The sequence below is a fragment of the Narcine bancroftii genome, chromosome 4 (assembly GCF_036971445.1).
Source record: "Narcine bancroftii isolate sNarBan1 chromosome 4, sNarBan1.hap1, whole genome shotgun sequence".
NCBI classification, from domain to species: Eukaryota; Metazoa; Chordata; class Chondrichthyes; order Torpediniformes; family Narcinidae; genus Narcine; species Narcine bancroftii.
Genome location: NC_091472.1, coordinates 129,411,772 through 129,433,203, shown reverse-complemented (window position 1 = coordinate 129,433,203; position 21,432 = coordinate 129,411,772). Strand labels below are relative to the sequence as shown.

The window sequence follows — 21,432 nt, the reverse complement described above, 5'->3', positions numbered from 1 at the left end:
TGCCTAATAAGAAGATAAGGTCCTTGAGTTATGTTGGGACAATTTAGGATGCCAATGGCATAGATGTGAGAAAGTGGGTGCTATCAAAAATTAAAAATGATATACAATGGACAGGAGATATTTTGGAGAGTCATTTGGATTTTCTTTGCCTCCATCCCATCATAGACAGGTCTAATCATTCTAATTCTTTAGGGTTATATTTTAATCACTTTCATGTCTTGTCATCATACTATTTGCTTTTAAGAAAATCGTTTGAACATGTTCAAAATATGGAAGATAATATTAGTTACACTACAAATAATTTTTATTTTTGTTTATTATCAATATTTGATGTTATAGAGCAAGCATCACTACAGTTGAAAGTAAACAATGAAACAAATGGAACATTTATAACTGTCAAAGGAAGAAAGTAAAATTATGAAAATTAATAGAAAATTTTACAGTATTTATACAATAATAAAATTAATTAATGCAAAATGACCTCGAGATAGCTTTAAAATATTCTACTACATTAAGTTGAGTGTGGAAAAACCTAGATTGTTATGGGAGGGCTATAATAAAGAATGACATTTTTGCTGATACAGTGGTTCAAAGCATACATCAGAGAGCTTCAGCAGATATTGGACTGAAGATCTGCAAAAATAATTTATGAAAAATTGTAACCAAGTAAATAACCTGCAATCAACCCACTAAATATACAAACCAAATGAGCCAGCCATGTTCTTCCATTTTTGTTATTAAATTCATTTGTAGATAAGCTATATTCCTGTAAAGAAGCTGAACTCCATTGTCTTAAACAGTTGTTACATAATTTGTCTGAATAATTACATTCCACACTAGTCACAAAATAAGGATCATTTTCTACTAGTGCATTGTAAAGTTCTTCTTCTGCTTCTGCTTCTTCTCCCCTTTTCATTATTAATTGAATAAGGGCTCTATTTTGTTGCATCTCTGTAATGTGAGAGCTAACTTCACGTTCTTCATCTTTGCTAATTACACTTTTGGTTCGCAGATATGACCAGATTGGTGGAGTCATTTTAAGACAACAAATAATTTCCTTTTTGTGTCTTTTAACAAAATCCATACCTTTCTTCATTTTTTTGAACATATCTGCAAATAGATGTTCAATTATTAAAGGAAAATTAGAGAAATATAGATTGTTTACATTAACATTTTAAATTTCTAATTTTGTAACCATATTAAAGTATAATTTTCTTTATTATTTTCAATGTTTTGGTTTTCCACAGTCATTTTTTTTAACAATTGGATAAGAGAGAGATGGAAAGAGCAAAGTCACCTTTCATACTGCACCCATAAAAAATTCTAACCTGGTAAGTTACAGTGATAGCTACTTCACTACCAAAATAGATGCTAAGCCTCATTTTGAACCTCTTATTTTCCCAAATAATTTGCAAGGTCTTAAAAATAGTTCAGATAAAACAGGCATTTTTGAAATGTAGTTCATTCACTCCAAAAATAAGTCATATTCCACCCATAAGTCATATCTATCCATTTAAGATTTCTACCCTCCAAAACTTTACTTTGCAAAGTAGAAAACCTACAAAAAGCTTCAGAACTGCAGCTGGATCTGACATGTTGTCCAGAACTTTTGTCTATTTTTTAGATAACAAGGTGATGGTAGGGCAGAATTAGGAGGATTCCCTTGGGATTAATTCTAATTCTTCATATTTCAGTATTACACTACCTAGCAGCAATTTGGAGGCACACAAACAAATGGATTAAGTTTAACACAAAATGTATTAACAAACAGTAAATAATAATAATAGAAGTAACTGATAAACTTAACACCCAAACACCAGCCTTAATGGCAACTCTATATAAACAGATTATTATACGGTGTATGTGGTGAAAAAACTCAGACCATAACAGTCCCAGCTGAAATGCCCCAAAAAAAATCACCAAAATTCCCAAAACAAAACCCTCATGTCAGTCACGTCAAGACAGTCAAGAAGCATCAGCTCACGGATCTGGTCTCCATGGTTAGGATTATTTGTTTCCTTTTAGTTTGAGGCTGTATCCAGATGACTGGTCCTTAGAGACTTTCAACTCTGCCAGGGGAACACAAGACTGGCTTGAGTTTTGAATATGGTAACAACCACCTTTACTTACTTCACCAGGGAATTTCACAGTGACTTCCTAGTCACCATACGAGGTTCATGCCTCCAAAGCCCTCTTTAGGGTTAACAAGTGACTTTCTGTTACACAAGTCCTCTCCTTTGGACATCCTAGCTTGAGTGGTCCCATGACTCATGTAACACAAAGTTCTCCTCTTGAAAGAGGATGGGAGAGGCACTGGTCAGTCCCACACGTACTCTGGGTATCAGAGTCCCCCAAACTGCTGTCAGGACAGCAGTACTGACACCTGTGACAAAGTACTCAGTCTTCCTTTTTCCACTGAAACTACTGGGTGAGCACACTGACCTACAGCTCCAGACAGCAGTGCTAGCACCCGTGAACAAAGCACCTCAGCGTGTGGCTTGCTGAAGATGCCGGGTGAGCACACACAGTCAGACCGAAAGTCTGAATACCTGCAGTCCAATACACCAATTCACCTCATCAAAGTAAGTGTGCTGGGCTTTTTAACTGCCCATCATATGCCTCCAGCTCTCCCCATCGGTGGAGAGAGGTTAACAGCCGCAGTCTCACTCTCCTGTGAGCCCAAGCACTTTTTCTGCATGGTGAAAGTCAAAGTTCCCTAGTGGTAGCCTAGCTCCTAGCAGCTGTCAAGTCCCCCATTGTAGGTTCAGACCTGTCCTCAGTCAAAAATATAATTGTCCAAGGTCCATAACATCAGTTACATGCTTTCTAGTGGACATTTTTCCTTGAAATCTGACAATGTCAATGCTTGCTACATCTTGGAAAACCAGCCTATAGGCAAGGGGACTCAAATACAAATTTGGTTTATATTTACAAGAGGAAATATTATTATCTGTATTTCAGGCATAATAAAAATAATTAATAATTTTCCCTTCCAAAATGGTATGCAGAACTCCTATAGTCAGAAGTGTGTATGTGCTCCCTGCCCATTCATTTGGCTTGTTTGTGATGCAAATGGAATTCAAGAAATTGTCAAGTATAAGCAAATTTCTATTGCTTGTCATTTTTAATCAATAAATGGAAAATTCAAATTTTATTTTGAAACTGATCCCAATAATGCACACTTGATGTTTCTATCGTACTTAGGTCCTTACAAAATAATGTGTTTACAGCACAAAAACAGGGCATTTGGTGTGACTGGGCCATAAGGGGCTCTTACACACAATCCTTAAACCATGCATTATCATCTAAAACTATGAGCAAATTCTTCAAAGTTTTCCACTATCTAGGTTCCCTTAATACTCCAGATTATAATGATCTTAACCATGCCTTGTGGTATAGCTCAAACTTTTGATCATTCTTTGGGAAAAGAGGCTCCTTTTAAAATACTGCATTTATTAATTACTCTTCAATAGTCATAGTCATACTTGCCTGGCAGGGGAGAATCGATGGGGAGGATGGCTGATCTACCAGAATGAGGCTATCTCATTGCACTGTGGCTATGCTGATGCCTGCGATGTCCCCGATTGCGGGATACTCGACAGCAAAATTTGTGGTAACGGAGGACTGGTTTTTTTTTATACTGGCCCCCAATCATTATGTCTCAAATAATAATTACACAATTATAAATAACAATCAAACCTACTATTCCAATATCATATAGATTTTCTTTCTTCATTCTTCATAGGCCAGAGGTTACCAGAACATAGCCTTGAAGAGTGATCTTTACAACCACTCTGGAGTCTGTAGTCTGTGGAGTGGGCAAGGGGCAAGGTCAAAAAACAGTAAAAAAATAAAGTCAGCTCTGGGCTTGTCAAAGTTCCCCTATCTCCTGTAGAAGGCAGGATGGGTCTGTTCAGAAACCTGGTTTTGGTCTTGATCCAAACCTGGCATACAAGTCCCTTTTTGTCCAGAATAGTCTCAACAATTTTTCTAGTTAGCCAGGGGTTTTGAGGCACTGAATTGTCCATGATGATCACAATATCCCTGGTATAAAGTTGCGTCTGATGACCATTTCTGGCATTCCTGCAGTTGAGTAAGATATTCTTTATTCTTCTTTTCCAGAACAAGTCTGACATATATTGAACTTGCCTCCACCTGTGACGAATATATATGTCTTCCTTCTAAAACTGCGCTGGAGGCATCAATGGCATAGTCTTAAGGAGCATAAAGTGGTTCAGGGAAGTGCTTCCATTTGGATCTGTAGAAGCCTTGGTGATTGAATGACTTGTGAGGATAGCCTCAGCTTCACGTGTGAAGTCCTTCCTCGTCAAGTCTTTGAACATTTTGAGTGACATTGAGAATCTTTCACACTGATCTAATTAATCTTTCCCATACACCCTCATGATGTGAACCAGCAGGGGGATGGAAGATCCAATTGATTCCTTTCTGGAGTAGTGTATTATAGATTTGACCTTGATTCCAGCTTTCATTTCCCTCCCTCAAGTTGCACTGAGCTCCCACAAAATTGGTGCCATTGTCAGATTGTAGTTCTTTCACTTGACCAGGTCTAGCTATAAAATGCCAAAGGGAATTGATGAAAGAGTGGTGATGCCACTTTGATGTGAATTGCTCTTATAGCTAAATGTGAAAATAAGCTTCACAACACTCCTTCCACATTTCTCTTCAAAGAGTCCAAAATAATCGACTCCAACATATGTGAAGGGAGGTTTATCAGGAGAGACTCTGTCCAGGGAGGAGTCACGTGATGGAGTAGTGGCCAATAGGGGAATTCCAGCCCTCTCCAGAAAAGTAAAAAAAAGGTAGAGAAAAAACAAAATCACTAACACAAAAACCATAACAAATTGAAAGTGAAAGTGTGGAGAAAATGGCAGCAAAGAAAGAAAAACCAAAAATAATGGGAAGAAAAGAAGAAGGAAGGACGTCGGAAGAGGATGGTAAAGGCCTTACCGGTACGAGGAAGCCCGCCGTGGAGAGAGAAGCCCGCTCCCTGAGGTCAGTGGAAACCCCGAACTCAGGACTACAAAGATGGCTCACGGAGCCAAACAAAAGTGCGCAACCTCGCATGCGCAAATCCTCGCGCATGCGCGAAGCACAAGACAAAAATTACACCGACAGGAGGGGGGACCAGCTGAGGAGTAAATCTCCACAGCCGAAACAGACAAATATAACACCACAGCAAGACTCTCAACAGGAAAACATAGAAAATAACGGGAACAAGAAGGAAGAGAATAAAAATAGGAAATCAAAGAAACAACAGATGACCAACTCAGAGGAAGAAGACCAACACCAGGACACTTTTAATAAAAATAAGAACAAAAATACCCAACAAAATAAAATAAACAACCCAACAAGAAAATCAGAAGAGACAGAGGATATTTTTTTTAAAGAATATATGGAAACAGTAAAAGAATGGCAGACACAAGAATTCAGTGAAATAAAAAGAAGAATAAAAAGTAAAGAAGAAAAAGTGAATAGATTAGAGATGATCATGACAGAAATAGGAAAAAGAGTAGACAAGGTGGAAGAACGAGAAACAGCCATAGAAATGGAAGTAGATGACTTAAAAAAGAAATTAGAAGAATCTGATAAAAAAGTTAAAGAAACACAGGAGCTGTTAGCTCAGAAGATAGATATAATGGAAAATTATAATAGAAGAAACAATATAAAGATTGTGGGCCTTAAGGAAGATGAAGAAGGCAAAAATATGAAAGAATTTATAAAAGAATGGATCCCCAGGGTCCTAGGAAGACCAGAATTACAGGAAGAAATGGAAATAGAAAGGGCACACAGAACATTAGCCCCTAAACCACAACCACAACAAAAACCAAGATCCATTCTAGTAAAATTCATAAGATATACAACAAGAGAAAATATATTGGAGAAGGCAATACAAGGGTCAAAAATTTTTTTTCTATCCAGATATAAGTTTTGAACTCCTGAAGAAGAGGAAGGAGTTTAATGCAGCAAAAATGACCCTATGGAAAAAAGGTAATAAATTTATGTTAAAATACCTAGCGGTACTTAAAATAATCTTTGTGAGGTTTTTCAGTTGGTTGTTATTCCAAACTCTTTTGTGTAGTCTTCCAAAGGCGCTATTTGCCTTGGCGAGTCTGTTGTCTATCTCGTTGTCGATCCTTGCATCCGATGAAATGGTGCAGCCGAGATAGGTAAACTGGTTGACCGTTTTGAGTTTTGTGTGCCTGATGGAGATGTGGGGGGGCTGGTAGTCATAGTGGGGAGCTGGCTGGTGGAGGACCTCAGTTTTCTTCAGGCTGACTTCCAGGCCAAACATTTTGGCAGTTTCCACAAAACAGGACTTCAAGCGCTGAAGAGCTGGCTCTGAATGGGCAACTAAAGCGGCATCGTCTGCAAAGAGTAGATCACGGACAAGTTGCTCTTGTGTCTTGGTGTGAGCTTGCAGGTGCCTCAGATTGAAGAGACTGCCATCCATATGGTACCGGATGTAAACAGCGTCTTCATTGTCGAGGTTCTGTTCGGCTCTGAATCATGGGTCCTCTACCTGCATCACCTATGGCTCCTAGAACACTTCCACCAGCGTTGTCTCCGCTCCATTCTCAACATTCATTTGAGCGACTTCATCACCAACATCGAAGTACTCGAGCTGACAGAGGCCGACAGCATCGAATCCACGCTGCTGAAGATACAACTGCGCTGGGTAGGTCACGTTTCCAGAATGGAGGAGCATCGCCTTCCAAAGATCGTGTTAAATGGCGAGCTCTCCACTGGCCACCATGACAGAGGTGCACCAAAGAAGAGGTACAAGGACTGCCTAAAGAAATCTCGTGGTGCCTGCCACATTGACCACCACCAGTGGGCTGATATCGCCTCAAACCGTGCATCTTGGCGCCTCACAGTTCGGCAGGCAGCAACTTCCTTTGAAGAAAACTGCAGAGCCAACCTCACTGACAAAAGACAAAGGAGGAAAAACCCAACACCCAACCCCAACCAACCAATTTTCCCCTGCAACCGCTGCAACCGTGACTGCCTGTCCCGCATCGGACTTGTCAGCCACAATCGAGCCTGCAGCTGACGTGGACATTACCCGTCCATAAATCTTCGTCCGTGAAGCTAAGCCAAAAAAGATTTAAAATAGTTATCCCGGGGCAGCAAAGCAAACTATTCTCAAATCCGGAAAAAACACGAAAATTTGCAGAACAACTACAAAACAGACAGAGAGATGAAGAGATGTAACAAGAACAAAAATGACAACAAACTATATATATATATATTTTATATACACACATATACACACACACATATATATAAAATAGAGACTAAGAAGGGAAAGAAAGGGAAGAAAGGAAGTAAGGAGGGAATTAAGAGAGTGACTTTTGTTATATATGAAGATTAAAATCTTTTCTGGGGGGGTTGGGTGGGGAAGAATAACAGTCACTGTGAAATCAGTTGACGCTTGCGAGCGGATTCGCAAATCCAAATGGAGAGGGGAGATGTGGTTGCCTGACAAGGGACAAAGGGCAACTCAGAAAGGGGAGGGACTATTGGGGTTAAAGGAATTTTAGATATGAGAACAGTGCAAATATTTTATGTTTTAGAAATGTTGTCTTATAATGTGTTAAAAAAAAGTAGAAATGGATAAGAAGGGAAGGTAGTGATGAGGAAACGGAAAGGAAAGATAAACAAAGTATGAAATGACTATGTTGAACTATATGACTTTAAATATTAATGGAATACATAACCAAATCAAAAGGAAGAAACTGTTAAATTTACTGAAAAAAAGAAAAAATTGATATAGCATTCGTACAAGAAACACATCTCACTGAAGTGGAACACAAGAAATTAAAGAGAGATTGGATAGGACATGTCACAGCAGCATCATATAATTCAAAAGCCAGAGGAGTAGCTATATTAATTAATAAAAATGTACCAATCAAAATAGAAGAGGAAATAATAGATCCAGCAGGGAGATATGTAATGATAAAATGTCAGATATATTCAGAATTTTGTAATTTACTCAATGTACACTTACCTAATGAAGATGATCAAAAATTTATGAAAGATAACTTTTTGAAGATAGCAGATATGTAAGGGAACATACTAATAGGAGGGGATTTTAACCTTAATTTGGACTCAAACATGGATAAAACTGAAAAAAAAACTAACAGAAAGAACAAAATAACCAAATTCATAATTAAATCGATGCAAGAAATGCAACTTTTGGATATATGGAGGAAACAAAACCCAAAGGAAAAGGAATATTCATATTATTTGGGTAGACACAAAACATACTCAAGGATAGACCTATTCCTGTTATCAGCCCACATTCAAGGGAGAGTTAGGAAAACGGAATATAAAGTTAGACTATTATCGGATCACTCACCCCTGTTATTGGCAATAGAGCTAAAGGACATCCCACCAAGAATGTATAGATGGAGATAAAACTCCATGCTATTTAAAAGACAGGATTTTAGAGAATTCATTGAACGACAATTTAAAGTACTTTGAAATAAATACGGAATCAGTGAAAGATAAGTTTATACTATGGGATGCAATGAAAGCGTTCATCAGAGGGCAAATAATAAGTTATGTAACTAAGATGAAGAAGGACTACAATTGGGAAACAGAACAGTTGGAAAGGGAAATAACAAATACAGAAAAAGAATTAGCAATAAAGGAAGATACAACTAAAAGAAGAGAATTGGCAGACATAAAATAAAATATGAAACACTACAAACATATAAGGTGGAGAAGAACATAATGAAGACAAAACAGAAATATTATGAGCTAGGAGAAAAAATGCACAAAATTCTAGCATGGCAGCTTAAGACAGAATGAACTAAAAGAATGGTATTGGCATTAAGGAAAAAGGACAAACAAATTACATATAATCCAACAGAGATCAATGAAAACTTCAGGGAATTCTACGAACAACTATATCAAACTAAAAACGAAGGAAAAGAAGACAAAATAGATGAATTTCTAACTAAAATTAACTACCAAAATTACAAATAGAGGAACAAAATAAATTAATAAAACCATTTGAAATAGAAGAATTACAGGAGATATTAAAAAAAACTACCGAACAATAAAACACCAGGAGAGGATGGATTCCCAATAGAATTCTATAAAACATTTAAAGATTTATTAATTCCTCCCCTCCTGAAAGTAATCAACCAGATTGATAAAACACAAAACATACCAGATTCATGCAAAACAGCAATAATTACAGTAATACCAAAGACAGGGAAAGATCCACTAGCACCAGCATCATATAGACCAATATCTCTACTTAACACAGATTATAAGATAACTGCTAAACTATTAGCAAACAGATAGGCCGACTATGTACCAAAAATGGTAAATCTAGACCAAACTGGATTTATTAAAAAAAGACGAACAACGGACAATATCTGTAAATTTATTAACTTAATTCATGCAGTAGAAGGAAATAAAACTCCAACAGTAGCAGTTGCTTTAGACGCAGAGAAGGCCTTTGACAGAATAGAATGGAATTATTTATTCAAAATACTACAAAAATTCAGCCTACCAGAGAAATATATTAATTGGATTAAAGCATTATATAAGGGGCCATTGGCGAAAGTGACAGTAAATGGATATATATCAAAACAATTTAACTTAAGCAGATCAACTAGGCAGGGATGTCCACTATCTCCCTCACTGTTCGCGTTAGCTATAGAGCCACTAGCAGAATTGATAAGAACAGAAAATAAAATAAGAGGGATAAAAATAAAAGAGAAGGAATATAAAATCAGTCTATTTGCAGATGATGTTATAATATACTTAACAGAACCAGAAATATCAATAAAAGAATTACATAGGAAATTGAAGGAATATGGAGAAGTATCGGGGTACAAGATCAACGCAAATAAAAGTGAAGCAACGCCAATGAATAATGCGGATTTCACAAAGTTTAAGAAAGAATCACCATTTAGATGGCAAACACAAGCAATGCGATACCTAGGTATACAACTAAATAAAAATCTCGGCCATCTATATAAACTAAATTATCATCCAAAATGAAAAAATTACAAGACGACTTAGAGCATTGGAAAGACTTATCACTAACACTGATAGGAAGGATAAACTGTATGAAAATGAACATTTTCCCAAGGATACAATACCTATTTCAGTTATTACCAATTCATCTAACAGAGAAATTCTTCAAGGAGCTAAAGAAAATAATAAGGAAATTCTTATGGAAAGGGGGGAAACCGAGGATAGCACTAGATAAATTAACAGAATGGTACAAACAAAGAGGCTTACAACTACCAAACTTTAAGAATTATTATAGAGCCGCACAATTAAGATACCTATCAGATTTTTATCAAACAAGGGAAAAACCAGATTGGACCAGATTAGAACTAGATAAAATACAGGAGAAGATACTTGAACATATACTATATAAATGGGATGAAAAATAGGTGCAACGTAGGAACTCACCGGTATTGCATCATCTGCTCAACATTTGGAAGAAGATTCACGTGGAAAGGAATAAAACAAATTACCAACTACCAAAACTAATATTGACGCAAAATCAACTAATCCCTTTCACAATAGATAACCTTTCCTTCAGAGAATGGGAGAGAAAAGGGATCAAAAGAATAGAAAATTGTTTTTCGGGAAATAAATTATTATCCTTTGAACAAATGAAGGATAAATATAACTCATGATACAATGTTTGCATACCACCAACTGAAAACCTACTTGAAGGACAAAATGAAAAACAGTCTGAGGTTACCAGAAGGAAGCAATTTTGAATATGTGATTACAGACACAATGATAATTACAAAATTTATAACAAACATGTACACCAAACTGCAAGAAAAGGAGAACGTGGAAACAAACGGTAAACCTAAACAAAAATGGGAACAAGATCTAAACATAAAGATAAAGAATGAAAAATGGGAAAAGCTATGCTCCGGAACTATGAAAAGTACAGTAAACACGAGGTTACGCATGATACAATATAACTGGATATACAGGCTATACATCACACCTCAAAAGTTAAATAAATGGGACCCAACAAACTCAGACAGATGTTTTCGCTGTAAAAAGGAAACGGGAACAACAATTCATGCAATTTGGACATGTGAGAAAGTGAAAAAATTTTGGGAAGATCAAAACCAGATATTAAATAAAATCACAAAAAGCAATATACCAAAAAACCCAGAGATCTTCCTCCTAAGTAATATAAGAAATAAAGAATTTGGACTCGATTTGGATGGAGCCCAAAAAAGATTTGTTATGATAGCCCTAGCTGTAGCAAAAAAATGTATTATGTCAACCTGGAAATTAGAAGACAACTTGAGAATACAACAATGGTACATAGAAATGAATAAATCTATTCCATTAGAAAAACTAACATATAATTTAAGAAATAACATCACAATATTCGAACAAATATGGGAGCCATACATGAAATACAATAGAGAAATCCTACCATGGACTTCAACCACCTAAAAAGACAGAAGGAGAAGACAACGAAAAGAACTGACTCAGTAAAATTTTTTGTTTATTTTTATTAAGTGACAACATTGTTTAACAGGTTTAACGTATCTTATAGATTGAACTTCAAATAAATGGGAAAGGGGGTTAGGGAGGGAGGGAAGGGAGGGGGAAAAGGGGGAGAAAATGACACTGTATACATTCAAGAGAAAAAATGTCTGTATGTATCTTGGTCAACATGGTTTATAGTGTGAAAAATAAAAAAATTAAAAAAAAAAGGAGAGACTCTGTCCAAGGGCAAATCTGCCATCTGCTGTTGTCCATTTATACAGTGACAAACAACATATTCTGACACAAATTTTCTGACTAACACAGTGGTACCAGGAATTTAATATTTTTGGGGTAGTTTGGATAACATATGGTTGCGACCACCATGATCCACATTTTCATGAACAAGTTGAAGAATTAGATCAGAAATGTGAAAAATTTTGGCCAGAATGACAGGATGTTTCACTTCTTCTGCGATTGCTGCTCTGCTATGTCCAGCACCACCCATCACCCCCCCCCCACGCCCCCAACCCAACTCTTAATACACCATTTTACAGAATGGGGTTGAGTTTATGAATGCAGCTAGTCCTCTTTACATACATTCCTTTTCTCAGACGAGATTTCATCTGCAAATCTCTTCTTCTGGCAAAAGCAGATTATCTCCACTTCACCATTAGCCAGTTCTTCAACTGTGAGACCACTGTTTTCCTGAGTCTCCTGTCTCCTTTTGTGGCAGATGGATATTATCTAGATGAAGCTGCTTTTTTCCTCTTTCTGCAATGATACAGAAGCAATCCTTTAAGTCTGAGCATTCAAGCTTTTCAAATGAATCCAGGATGAGAAGAAATGGATTAAGTGAGATACTGGATTCACTTCTTCCTGGTTTCAGAAACCTTTGGTGAGATTTCTTCCAATCCATCAGGATTTTGAGGCCAATCTTCCTGAGGCCGAAGAAGAAGCTGAGGCCCGTACACCCATATTTCTTTCTTCAGAAAAGATTTGACTTTCAAACCTCAGGAAGCCATCTCTGTTGGATTGTTAACCATGTTAACATATCTCCACTGTAGTGCATGTGAGACTTTGTCAATTTCAGCAACTCTACTGGTAATGAAAGTTTGGAACCACGTGGACTTATCGATGTATTTGAGCATAGAGGTGCTATTGGTCCAAAATAACGAGTCTGCTAGTTTCATCTGCAGCTCTTTTCTCCACAATGTGTCCATTCTGCTTGGTGGCAGCAGTCAGCTCCATTCAAGGGATAGTGGCTGGCTTTTATGGAGCCACTCTTGATTTTCCCATCACAAATCCACAATGTGCTTGACCATGGTTATTTTGCAGTAACTTACAGTTCTGTAATCGTCCAAACATACATTAGCAAAATGATGCAGTTGAACAGATGTTACCATTCCAAAGTTTGTGGGGTTGAAAAATCTGTCAACCTTAAATTTTTCCAGCTTATGAGATCCTGAATCCAACACATCCATTCCTGTGCAATGGAGGCTGGTATCGTATCATCCCAACCAATTCTTTTCCTACACAAATCTAGCAGGATCTTCTTGGCAGTAAGGACTACTGGTGCCAATATTTCTAGGGAATCATATATTGAACTGACTATTGAAAGAATTCCCCTTCTTGTGAGGGGTCGGTCTTTCAAGGTGACTTTGAAATTAAAAATGTCAGACTGAACACACCATTGTACACTTAACACCCTCTCCACAGATTCTTCATTTCTCTTGCTTTCTCTGTTTCAGGTATGGCAGCCAACTTATGACAACTGTTACTTATTCACTTGGTAAGTAGAAAGCCTCTCTTGAAACAAATTGCTCATAGGTCATGATAACGAAGTATTACATCTTTTCTGAACCTGCTGAAATGAGGCAGACATCCACATAGAAGTTGTTCATGATGGTGCTTGAGGACTAAACTGTTTTATATTGTCCTCAGCACACTTCCTAAGGGCAAGGTTCAGACAACTTGGAGAAGAAGTTGCTCCAAATAGATGCACTGTCATTCTGTATTCTACCATGTTCTCTGACTGTCGTCTCCATCAGGTTACCAGAGGAACTGTAACAAGCTATGGTCTTCATTTGGTACTTTCACCTGGTGGAACATTGCTCTAATGTCTGCAGTGATGTCAACAGGTTCTTTACAGAATCTAGCCAAGACTCCTATCAATGTACTGGTCAGGTCTGGCCCCTGTAAGAGCAGAGAGTTTAGTGAAACTCCCTGAAATGTCCCTCCACAGTCAAACATCCAAAATTTTATGGATGCAGTACCCCATGGTGTGGTAAATAACATTTTCTGCCATCACTGTGTTCCAAGTCACCATCTGGTACTTTCTCCGTATAACCTTTGGATATCATGTCAGACACAAATTTGGTGAAGTCTAAATGAAAGGAAGAATTCCTCTTGAATCTTCTCTTTAGGTTCAGTGCACATTGTTCAGTAACACTTCTATTGTCAGGCATGCATATTTCTCTTTCCTTTAAAGCAAATCCAATGTAATAATTGCCATCGATAGCTTGACAGATTTTAAGACTAAATCAAAGAACTGCTCGTCTTCTTTTGAAAGTTCTTGATCATCATTGAGGCACTCAGGAAAGTCAGTCCTAAACTGCTATTCCCACAGCTCATCAAGTTTCACAACTGATATTCTGTTGACACTTGTCGCTGACTGCTCCTGAGCATTATTATTTTTTTCCTCTTAATGGTCCATTAATTGTCCAACCAGGTTTTGACAGTGTAAGCTCCGTATCTCACACTCTATATTGCATCTAGTGGTTCCAGAGCCTTAAATACATCTGAGCTAATCACCAACTCTATCTCAGAGTCAATTTCAGGTAGATGAACATTCCTCAGATGAGACCACTGATTGATATTGTTTTTATGTGGGATGTTTCTTTTGTGTATAGGCATAGTCTTCTGAGTGAATATGCCTGGGAGATCACAAAAATTGCTGCTGTCCAGTCCAGTGACCTCTAGGCCTGAAACAGTGCTGGTTTCAATGACCTTCCTTTGACCCATTGTTCTCAATAGAATCCTTGATCTTCTTCCCTGAAGATTAAACTTATTTATTAGCCCCTGGGTCAAGAAATGCATACGTATGCACTGTTGCAATTCCATTCCTGGCCTTGACTTGTACAGACACAATGGAGAGTTTGATTTAGATTTCAGATTTATTGTCAGAGTAAATACATGACATTACATACAACCCTGAAATTCCCTTTTCCTGTGGGGGAGAAAGAATTACCACTAATTGGTAGTGCAAAAATAAACTGCACATAGTGTGAACATGTAATAAAAAGAAATGTAAACAGATAATGAAGGTAAACAAACTGACTGTGCAATACAAAGAGAGCAAAGTGCACAAGTAAGAGTCTTTAAATGAATCCCTGATTGAGTTTGTTGTGGAGGAGTCTGATGGTGGAGGGGTAGCAGCTGTTCCTGAACCTGGTGGTATGAGTCATGCGGCACCCATACCTCTTTCCCGAAGGCAGCAGAGAGAACAGAGTGTGCTAGGTGATGTGGGTCTTTGATGATTGCTGCTGCCCTCTGATGGCATCGTTCCCTTTAGATGTACTCAATGGTGGGGAGGGTTGTGTCCACTACCTTTTCGAGGGCTTTATGCTTGGGGATATTGGTGTTCCAGTACAAGACCATGATGCAGCCAGGTAGCACACTTTCTACCACACACATATAGAAATTTATCAGGGTTTTGGATGTCATACCAAACTCCCTGAACTCCTGAGGAAGTAGAGGTGCTGACTTGCTTTCTTCACAATGCCATTGGTGTGTTGAGTCCAAGAAAGATTCTCTGAGATAGTTACTCCAAGAACTTAAATTTGCTCACCTTTTCCACCTCTGATTCCCAAATGATTACTGGATTGTGCACCTCTGGCTTTCCTTCCCTGAAGTCAACAATCAGCTCCTTAGTTTTGGGGACATTGAGTCAAGGTTGCTGTTGGTGCACCATTCAGCCAAGTTTTCAATCTCCATCCTGTATGCTGACTCATCCCCTTATTTTAAACTTTATACTGCCATTAAGGTGGTGGCACAAACCATGGTTTTTATGTCCCCAATATGTTGTATTCAGATTGCTGAGATTGAAAACCTGGGGCAGAAAGTTTAGAAGCTAGATTATAACTGAATATCAATTTATATGTGAAGTGCAAGACTGTTGGAGAAACTCCACAATGACACCAGACATGTTCTTCACAACAGGCAAATTCACATATTCCTTAGTTCCTTTATCATTTTCCTTCACTGAAACTGTCAAAGTGGTGGCAAAGATACTACATCTCATGCTTGGATGTGGCTGTGACTTGGACTTCTTTACATCTTTGCTCACTGTTGGAGTGTCTTTGATATCTCTATTTCATCTTGTATTCGTATGTGTGAGCTCTTAGACAACATATGGATGAAGGAAAATGTTCTTTATTTTAAAGTTGTTGAAAAAACCCCATAAGGCATGCCATGAGGCTGCAAGCCTCCATTATAGATCTCTCACACAACAGTATTTCCTTCTGTGTCAGCACTTGCTGGCAGACAAGTATAATCAAACATGAACTATATCCTTAAGATCTTGCTAGTAGCAAATGCAACCATGATCACATTCATTACATCTCCCTTTCTTAAAACAAAAGTAGCTCACTTTTAACTAACCTGTTTCCTTTGTATAACTCTGCAATTTTAACTTTAACACCAGGAACTTACATTTTCATTATTATCAACATTGTTAACATTTTTAAAACTTGTTTTACATACACTAAAACCTGAAGAGTGAATAAGATAGCACTACTTTATTCTATAACAGGAGTCTTTAAATTTGCTCAATGAGTCTCTTAGGAGGATTCATGTGTCTTGATGATCTCCTGACTGATTGTCCTTGAATCTGAGTTGTTGCTCAGCTGTGTATTCAGGTTGTTCAACAGTATCAGTCTTTCCATCTACTGTGGTTGGTCCCATTTGAAGATCTTGACCATTTCTTCGCAGAGCAGCACCTTCATCTGTCTGAATGGTGTATGATCTTGGTTGGACTTCACTAAAAACTTCCCTTCTGAGTCCTTAAGTTTGGTTTGTCTTTTAGCCTTACTTGGTCACCAGTGTAGAGTTCCAGTAGGTTTCTTGTTCCTCTGTCAAAGTAATGCTTTTGCTTTTCTTTTTGTTTGTCTTTGAATTTCCTCACTTTCTCCCCCTCTTTTGTTTTTAGGAGGTTCTCCTGAATTGGTAGGTTTAATGTTAGCCTACGTTCCATAAAGAGTCGTGCTAGTGACATACCACATTTGAGCAAGGTTGTGCAGTATACTAGCTTGCTCTGGAAGAAGTCCGTTCCACTGTTTTTTGACATGTTCATCAGACTTTTCACTGTCTACCGATTTTTTCCACTAGACCATTGAACTATGGAAAATGAGGGCTTGACGTGGTATGGACAAAGTCTCACTCTTGGGCAAATCGTCGGAACTTTGAATTGCAAAACTGGGTTCCATTGTCTGTGAAGACCTCGCTTGCCACGCCATGTCTGAAGAATATGGCTTTCATACCTTTATTACAGCATCTTCAGTGGTGGTGTTCAGTTTACATACCTCTGGATACAGGGTGTAATAGTCTATGACTACAAGATAGTCCTTCTCTTGACATTCAAATAGGTCAGCGCCTACCTTCTGGTAAGGTCTGTATGATGCTGGTTGTGGCTTTAGTTGTTCTGCAGGATTGCTTGCTTGATATTTCTGGCATATTGTAGGGTTTGACTCTTTATTTGTTATATCATTGTTAATTCTTGGCCAGTACATCACCTCTCGTGCTCTTACACTTTTCAATTCTGAGATGTCCCCCATGGATCCTTTTTAGAATCTCTTTTCTCAGACTCTTTTGGATAAGAATTTTACTTCATTTGCAGATGATGTCTTTAACGTCTGATAGTTCCACCCTGCAGTTCCAGTACTCTGCAATGTCAGATGAGCAGTCCTGCTTCATGTTGGGCCATCCATCCAAGATGTTTTTTCTCAGTTTTCTCAGTGTTTCATCTTTGTTTGTCTCTGACTTTATGAGCTTCATTTTTGCATCTGATATGGGCAGTGCACTTGTGATCATGTTCATGAAGGCGTTCATGTCTTCATCCATTTTGGGTTTGTGGGTTCTCTCATTTCAACAGCTTTAGATAACGAGTCTGCTGTGTTCATTAGCTTACCTGGAGTGTGCACCATATTCAGTGTCTAGTGTTTCAGCCTAATCATCATTCTTGTATTCTAAATGGACATTCATTTAATGGCTTTTGGAACAATGCAATCAAGGGCTTATGATCAGTCTCTACACTGATTTCTTGTCCTGATACAAACTGATGATATTTTTCACAGACATATGTGATGCTGACCAGCCCCTTTTCAATTTGAGGATATCACATCTCTGCGTCTGTCACTGAGCATGATGCATACGCAATGAGTTGCCAGTCATCATATTTTTGCAGAACAACTGCACTGAGCCCACTATGTGATGCATCTGATGATAACTTGATGGGTCTCGCTGGGTTGTAAAACCTCAGAACTGATTCCTCTGTGAGCAGTTTCTTTAGTTCACTCCATGACTTTTCATGGTCATGATCCCACTCCCATTCAATGTTCTTTTCTGTTAATCTTCTCAATGGAGCCATCTTTTCTGAGAGGTTGGATATGAATTTACCCATATAGTTGACCATTCCATTAAACCTCTATACGTCCTTTTTGCATTCTGGTCTTAGCATGTTTCCAATGGCAGACACCTTTCTGGGATCTGGTCTGATGCCCTCACTGCCAATAATATCTCCTACAAATGTTAGTTCTGTTACCTCGAGCTGGCACTTCTCTCTATTCACTTCAGGTTTGTTTCCCTTGTTGCTTCCTTAGTCTCCTCATCATGCTCCATTCTTGTAGTTTCCCATACTATGATGTCATCCATTGAGGTATCAACTCCATCCAAGTGCTCCTAGAGCATATGGATAGTTTCATGATACACTTCAGGAGCTGAGGCAATTCCAAATGGTAACCTTCAGAATCTGTATCTGCCAAATGGACTATTGAACATGCACAGTCTTTTAACTTGCTTCATCCAATTTCAACTGCCAAAATCCTGATGATGCATATAGCTTGCTGAAAAACTATGCATTTGCAAACCGTGACATGATTTCTTCATATATCAGAAGCTTAAAGTGTTCTCTCTTTATTGCTCTGTTTAGATCTCTTGGATCCAGGCAAATTCTAAACTTTCCATTCTTTTTGTCCACAACGATGAGTGAACCTACCCACTCCGTTGGCTCATCTATCTTCTGAATCACGTTCAGGCTTTCCATCCTGTTCAACTCTGCCTTTGGTTGCTTTTGAAGCACAAATGGAACTTTTCTGCATGGATGTATTATCAGTGGCTCATGTTTATCACTCTGATCGTGTGTTCTTATGGAAGACAGCCTAGATCCTGAAATAGGTCATTGTATTCTTTCATGAGTTCATCACAGACTGTCTCTCCTTCACTTTCCACAATGAGGACTCTTTCTACCAGGTTCAGTTTCTCACAGGCTTTTAAACCTAGTATGGCCTGTACATTCTTTGGCACCACAATGAATGCTAGCATATGCTCTTTGTCCTTGTGTTTCACTTTGACCATGCATTCTCCTTGCACATGTACCTGAATATCCTGTCACCTTCACTTTTGTTCCATTCATCTTTGCTTTGGATCTAATCTTCTTAAAATCAGTCTCTGATATTACGTTAATTTGTGCTCCAGTATCCAATTAAACTGAAATGTATATGTCATTCACTTTTAATCACAACATCTAGTTTCTGGTTTTTTTTCTTGTTTTCAGTCATAACATCTACATAGAATTCCTCTATCCCCCTTTCATCTACTACATGAACCTTGCTTTGTTGCTCTTGGTTCCTACAGCAGTGGGTATAATGATTACTTCTGTTGCACATATTGCATGTTTTACCATATGCAGGACACTTTTTGGTAGGTGTTGTTTTCCACATCGACAACATGGCTTTTGATTGTCCCTTTCATTTTTGTTCACTGGCCACGCCTCTCTTTCCACCTAGGCACCTTTTTTGATAAACGGTTCATGTCTGTTCTTGCTCACTGCATCTATGTTGCAGCAAGTTTCACTAAACAGCTCTTTTGCCTGTGCTTTTACAGTTTGTGTAGCCCTACAGAGTGCTATGGCTTTTTCCAGGTCTTGGTCTGTATTTTATCTTGCATGTCAGATATTGCCTTCACACTTGACTCTTTCTCCAGTTGGAATGCACATCCTTATCCTCTTCACCACAATTTTGTGATACATCTTCAGCCATTTCCAAGTTGCTGCCTTTAAATTCAGTCGCTGTCTTCTGCAGTGTCTTTAATCGTGCTCAGCTGTGGTGGTGGTGGCAATTTTATGTCTCCATCCAACCAACTGCCAAGCTCAAGCACTAACCACGCACAACACAAGCACAAAATCATCAGTCTCCAATAGACAAGCAGCAGCACTTCCAAACTGTTCAAACTAAATAAATGCACAGAAGGAATCCACAGAAGTAATTCTAATGGCTGTGATGCACTGCTGTCAACAAGCGAGTTTCCACCACATCAGCAGTCAATGATATCACTGTGATTCTTGGCAAATGACTGCCAGCTTGTTCATCAGACGTTCTGCTCTAGGATTAGAAGCCCTGGACCAGTCTGTGACTGATGCTCAGACCAATGGAGGTGGATTGCTGTCAGCAGCCTGCGATCAGCATTTCCAACATGGCCGCCATATTGCTTTAATTATTGCTCAAAATCAAAGAGGGATGGTAGGAATGTTTCAACAATGTGCGTTCAATCAAATTCAGTCATAGATGCGGCTATTTTCTATTGACTAAAATGGCCACATTTATTTTGTTGACTAAATATAGTGACTTCTACTCATAAAAAAGCTGCTTGGAGGCTAAGTGGGTTCTTTACTTTAATGCATTCAAGGAATTAATGACAAAGTCTAGATGAGTTTTAAATGGTTTATTAATTAACACAAAAAGACTCATAACATCTGTGGTAACGTTCTTGAACTTACTAACGGTAATGTTCCTGATAATATCATAACATGCCTGCTAACGATAAGGGTGTGATGATATGGATACTTGCCATTTCGTCACTGGCCACAGGGTGTCACCTATATAAAGGTGAGCCAATCGCCTATTGAACACTTTTGACCTTCCCCGGCTAGAGGCAAGGCTGTTTCTTGGTTGATTAAAGTTCCACTTCAATCTCATGCTCTACTTGATTGATGTGTCACTACAATTTAATCAACCAAGAACAATGAGGATCTAGAGCAGAGGCCCGGAGCGAGACCATGCGGAGCTGTTGGGAGAGCTACACCAGGACTGCACGCGAGTCCCCCCGACACCGAAGTTGGCGGAGACAGGCTCAGAAGCAACAGGGCAGAGAAGGAAGACCACTTGAGGGATCAGGAGGCCCTGAGCATAAAAGTAGAGCAACAAGACACAGAGGTTCAGGTAATGCAACCCCCCCCCCCCCTGTAAGGTAAAACATCATGAGATGGGAATGTGTAAGGAGTTACCCTGTGCAGGGCTGTAACAAGATGTGAATGCATCCTTGTACTTACAAGATAAGAGAGACATTGATGGATTGAGAGGCAGGAAGCTAGCAGGGAAAGGATAGCAACAGTTTTAGTCATTGGACAAGTAATGATATGATGATGTTCTAAGCACGTATCCAAGGGTATAAAAAAATCACCATTTTGCTGATAACGGCAGAATGCATTCTCCGACTAACATTGTTAGTTGCAAGTGTTACAATCCGGTAATAAAGAACAAAGAACCCTGATTTCGACTCAGTCTGGTGTTTGTCTCACTCATTCATGAACAAAGCAGACCTAACACCCCCCACTCCGGGGACCACCGTCAGAGTAGAGGGACT

General features: G+C 38.5%; 1 protein-coding gene and 1 non-coding gene across 2 annotated transcripts in view; one reads left to right on the top strand and one right to left on the bottom strand.

The window, feature by feature from the left end:
* Nucleotides 1-298: 298 nt before the first annotated feature.
* The window catches only part of LOC138762391 (uncharacterized), a 307,807-nt gene continuing 286,673 nt past the window's right edge, over nt 299-21,432 (bottom strand). Inside the window, exon 44 of the mRNA XM_069936157.1 lies at nt 299-1,110. Within this exon, the coding sequence (XP_069792258.1) occupies nt 647-1,110 (464 nt within the window). The 3' untranslated portion in view covers nt 299-646. The remainder of the gene's footprint in view (nt 1,111-21,432) is intronic.
* LOC138762501 (U1 spliceosomal RNA) lies at nt 3,482-3,650 on the top strand. The gene has a single exon (XR_011356917.1). It is a non-coding gene; the product is annotated as a U1 spliceosomal RNA (small nuclear RNA).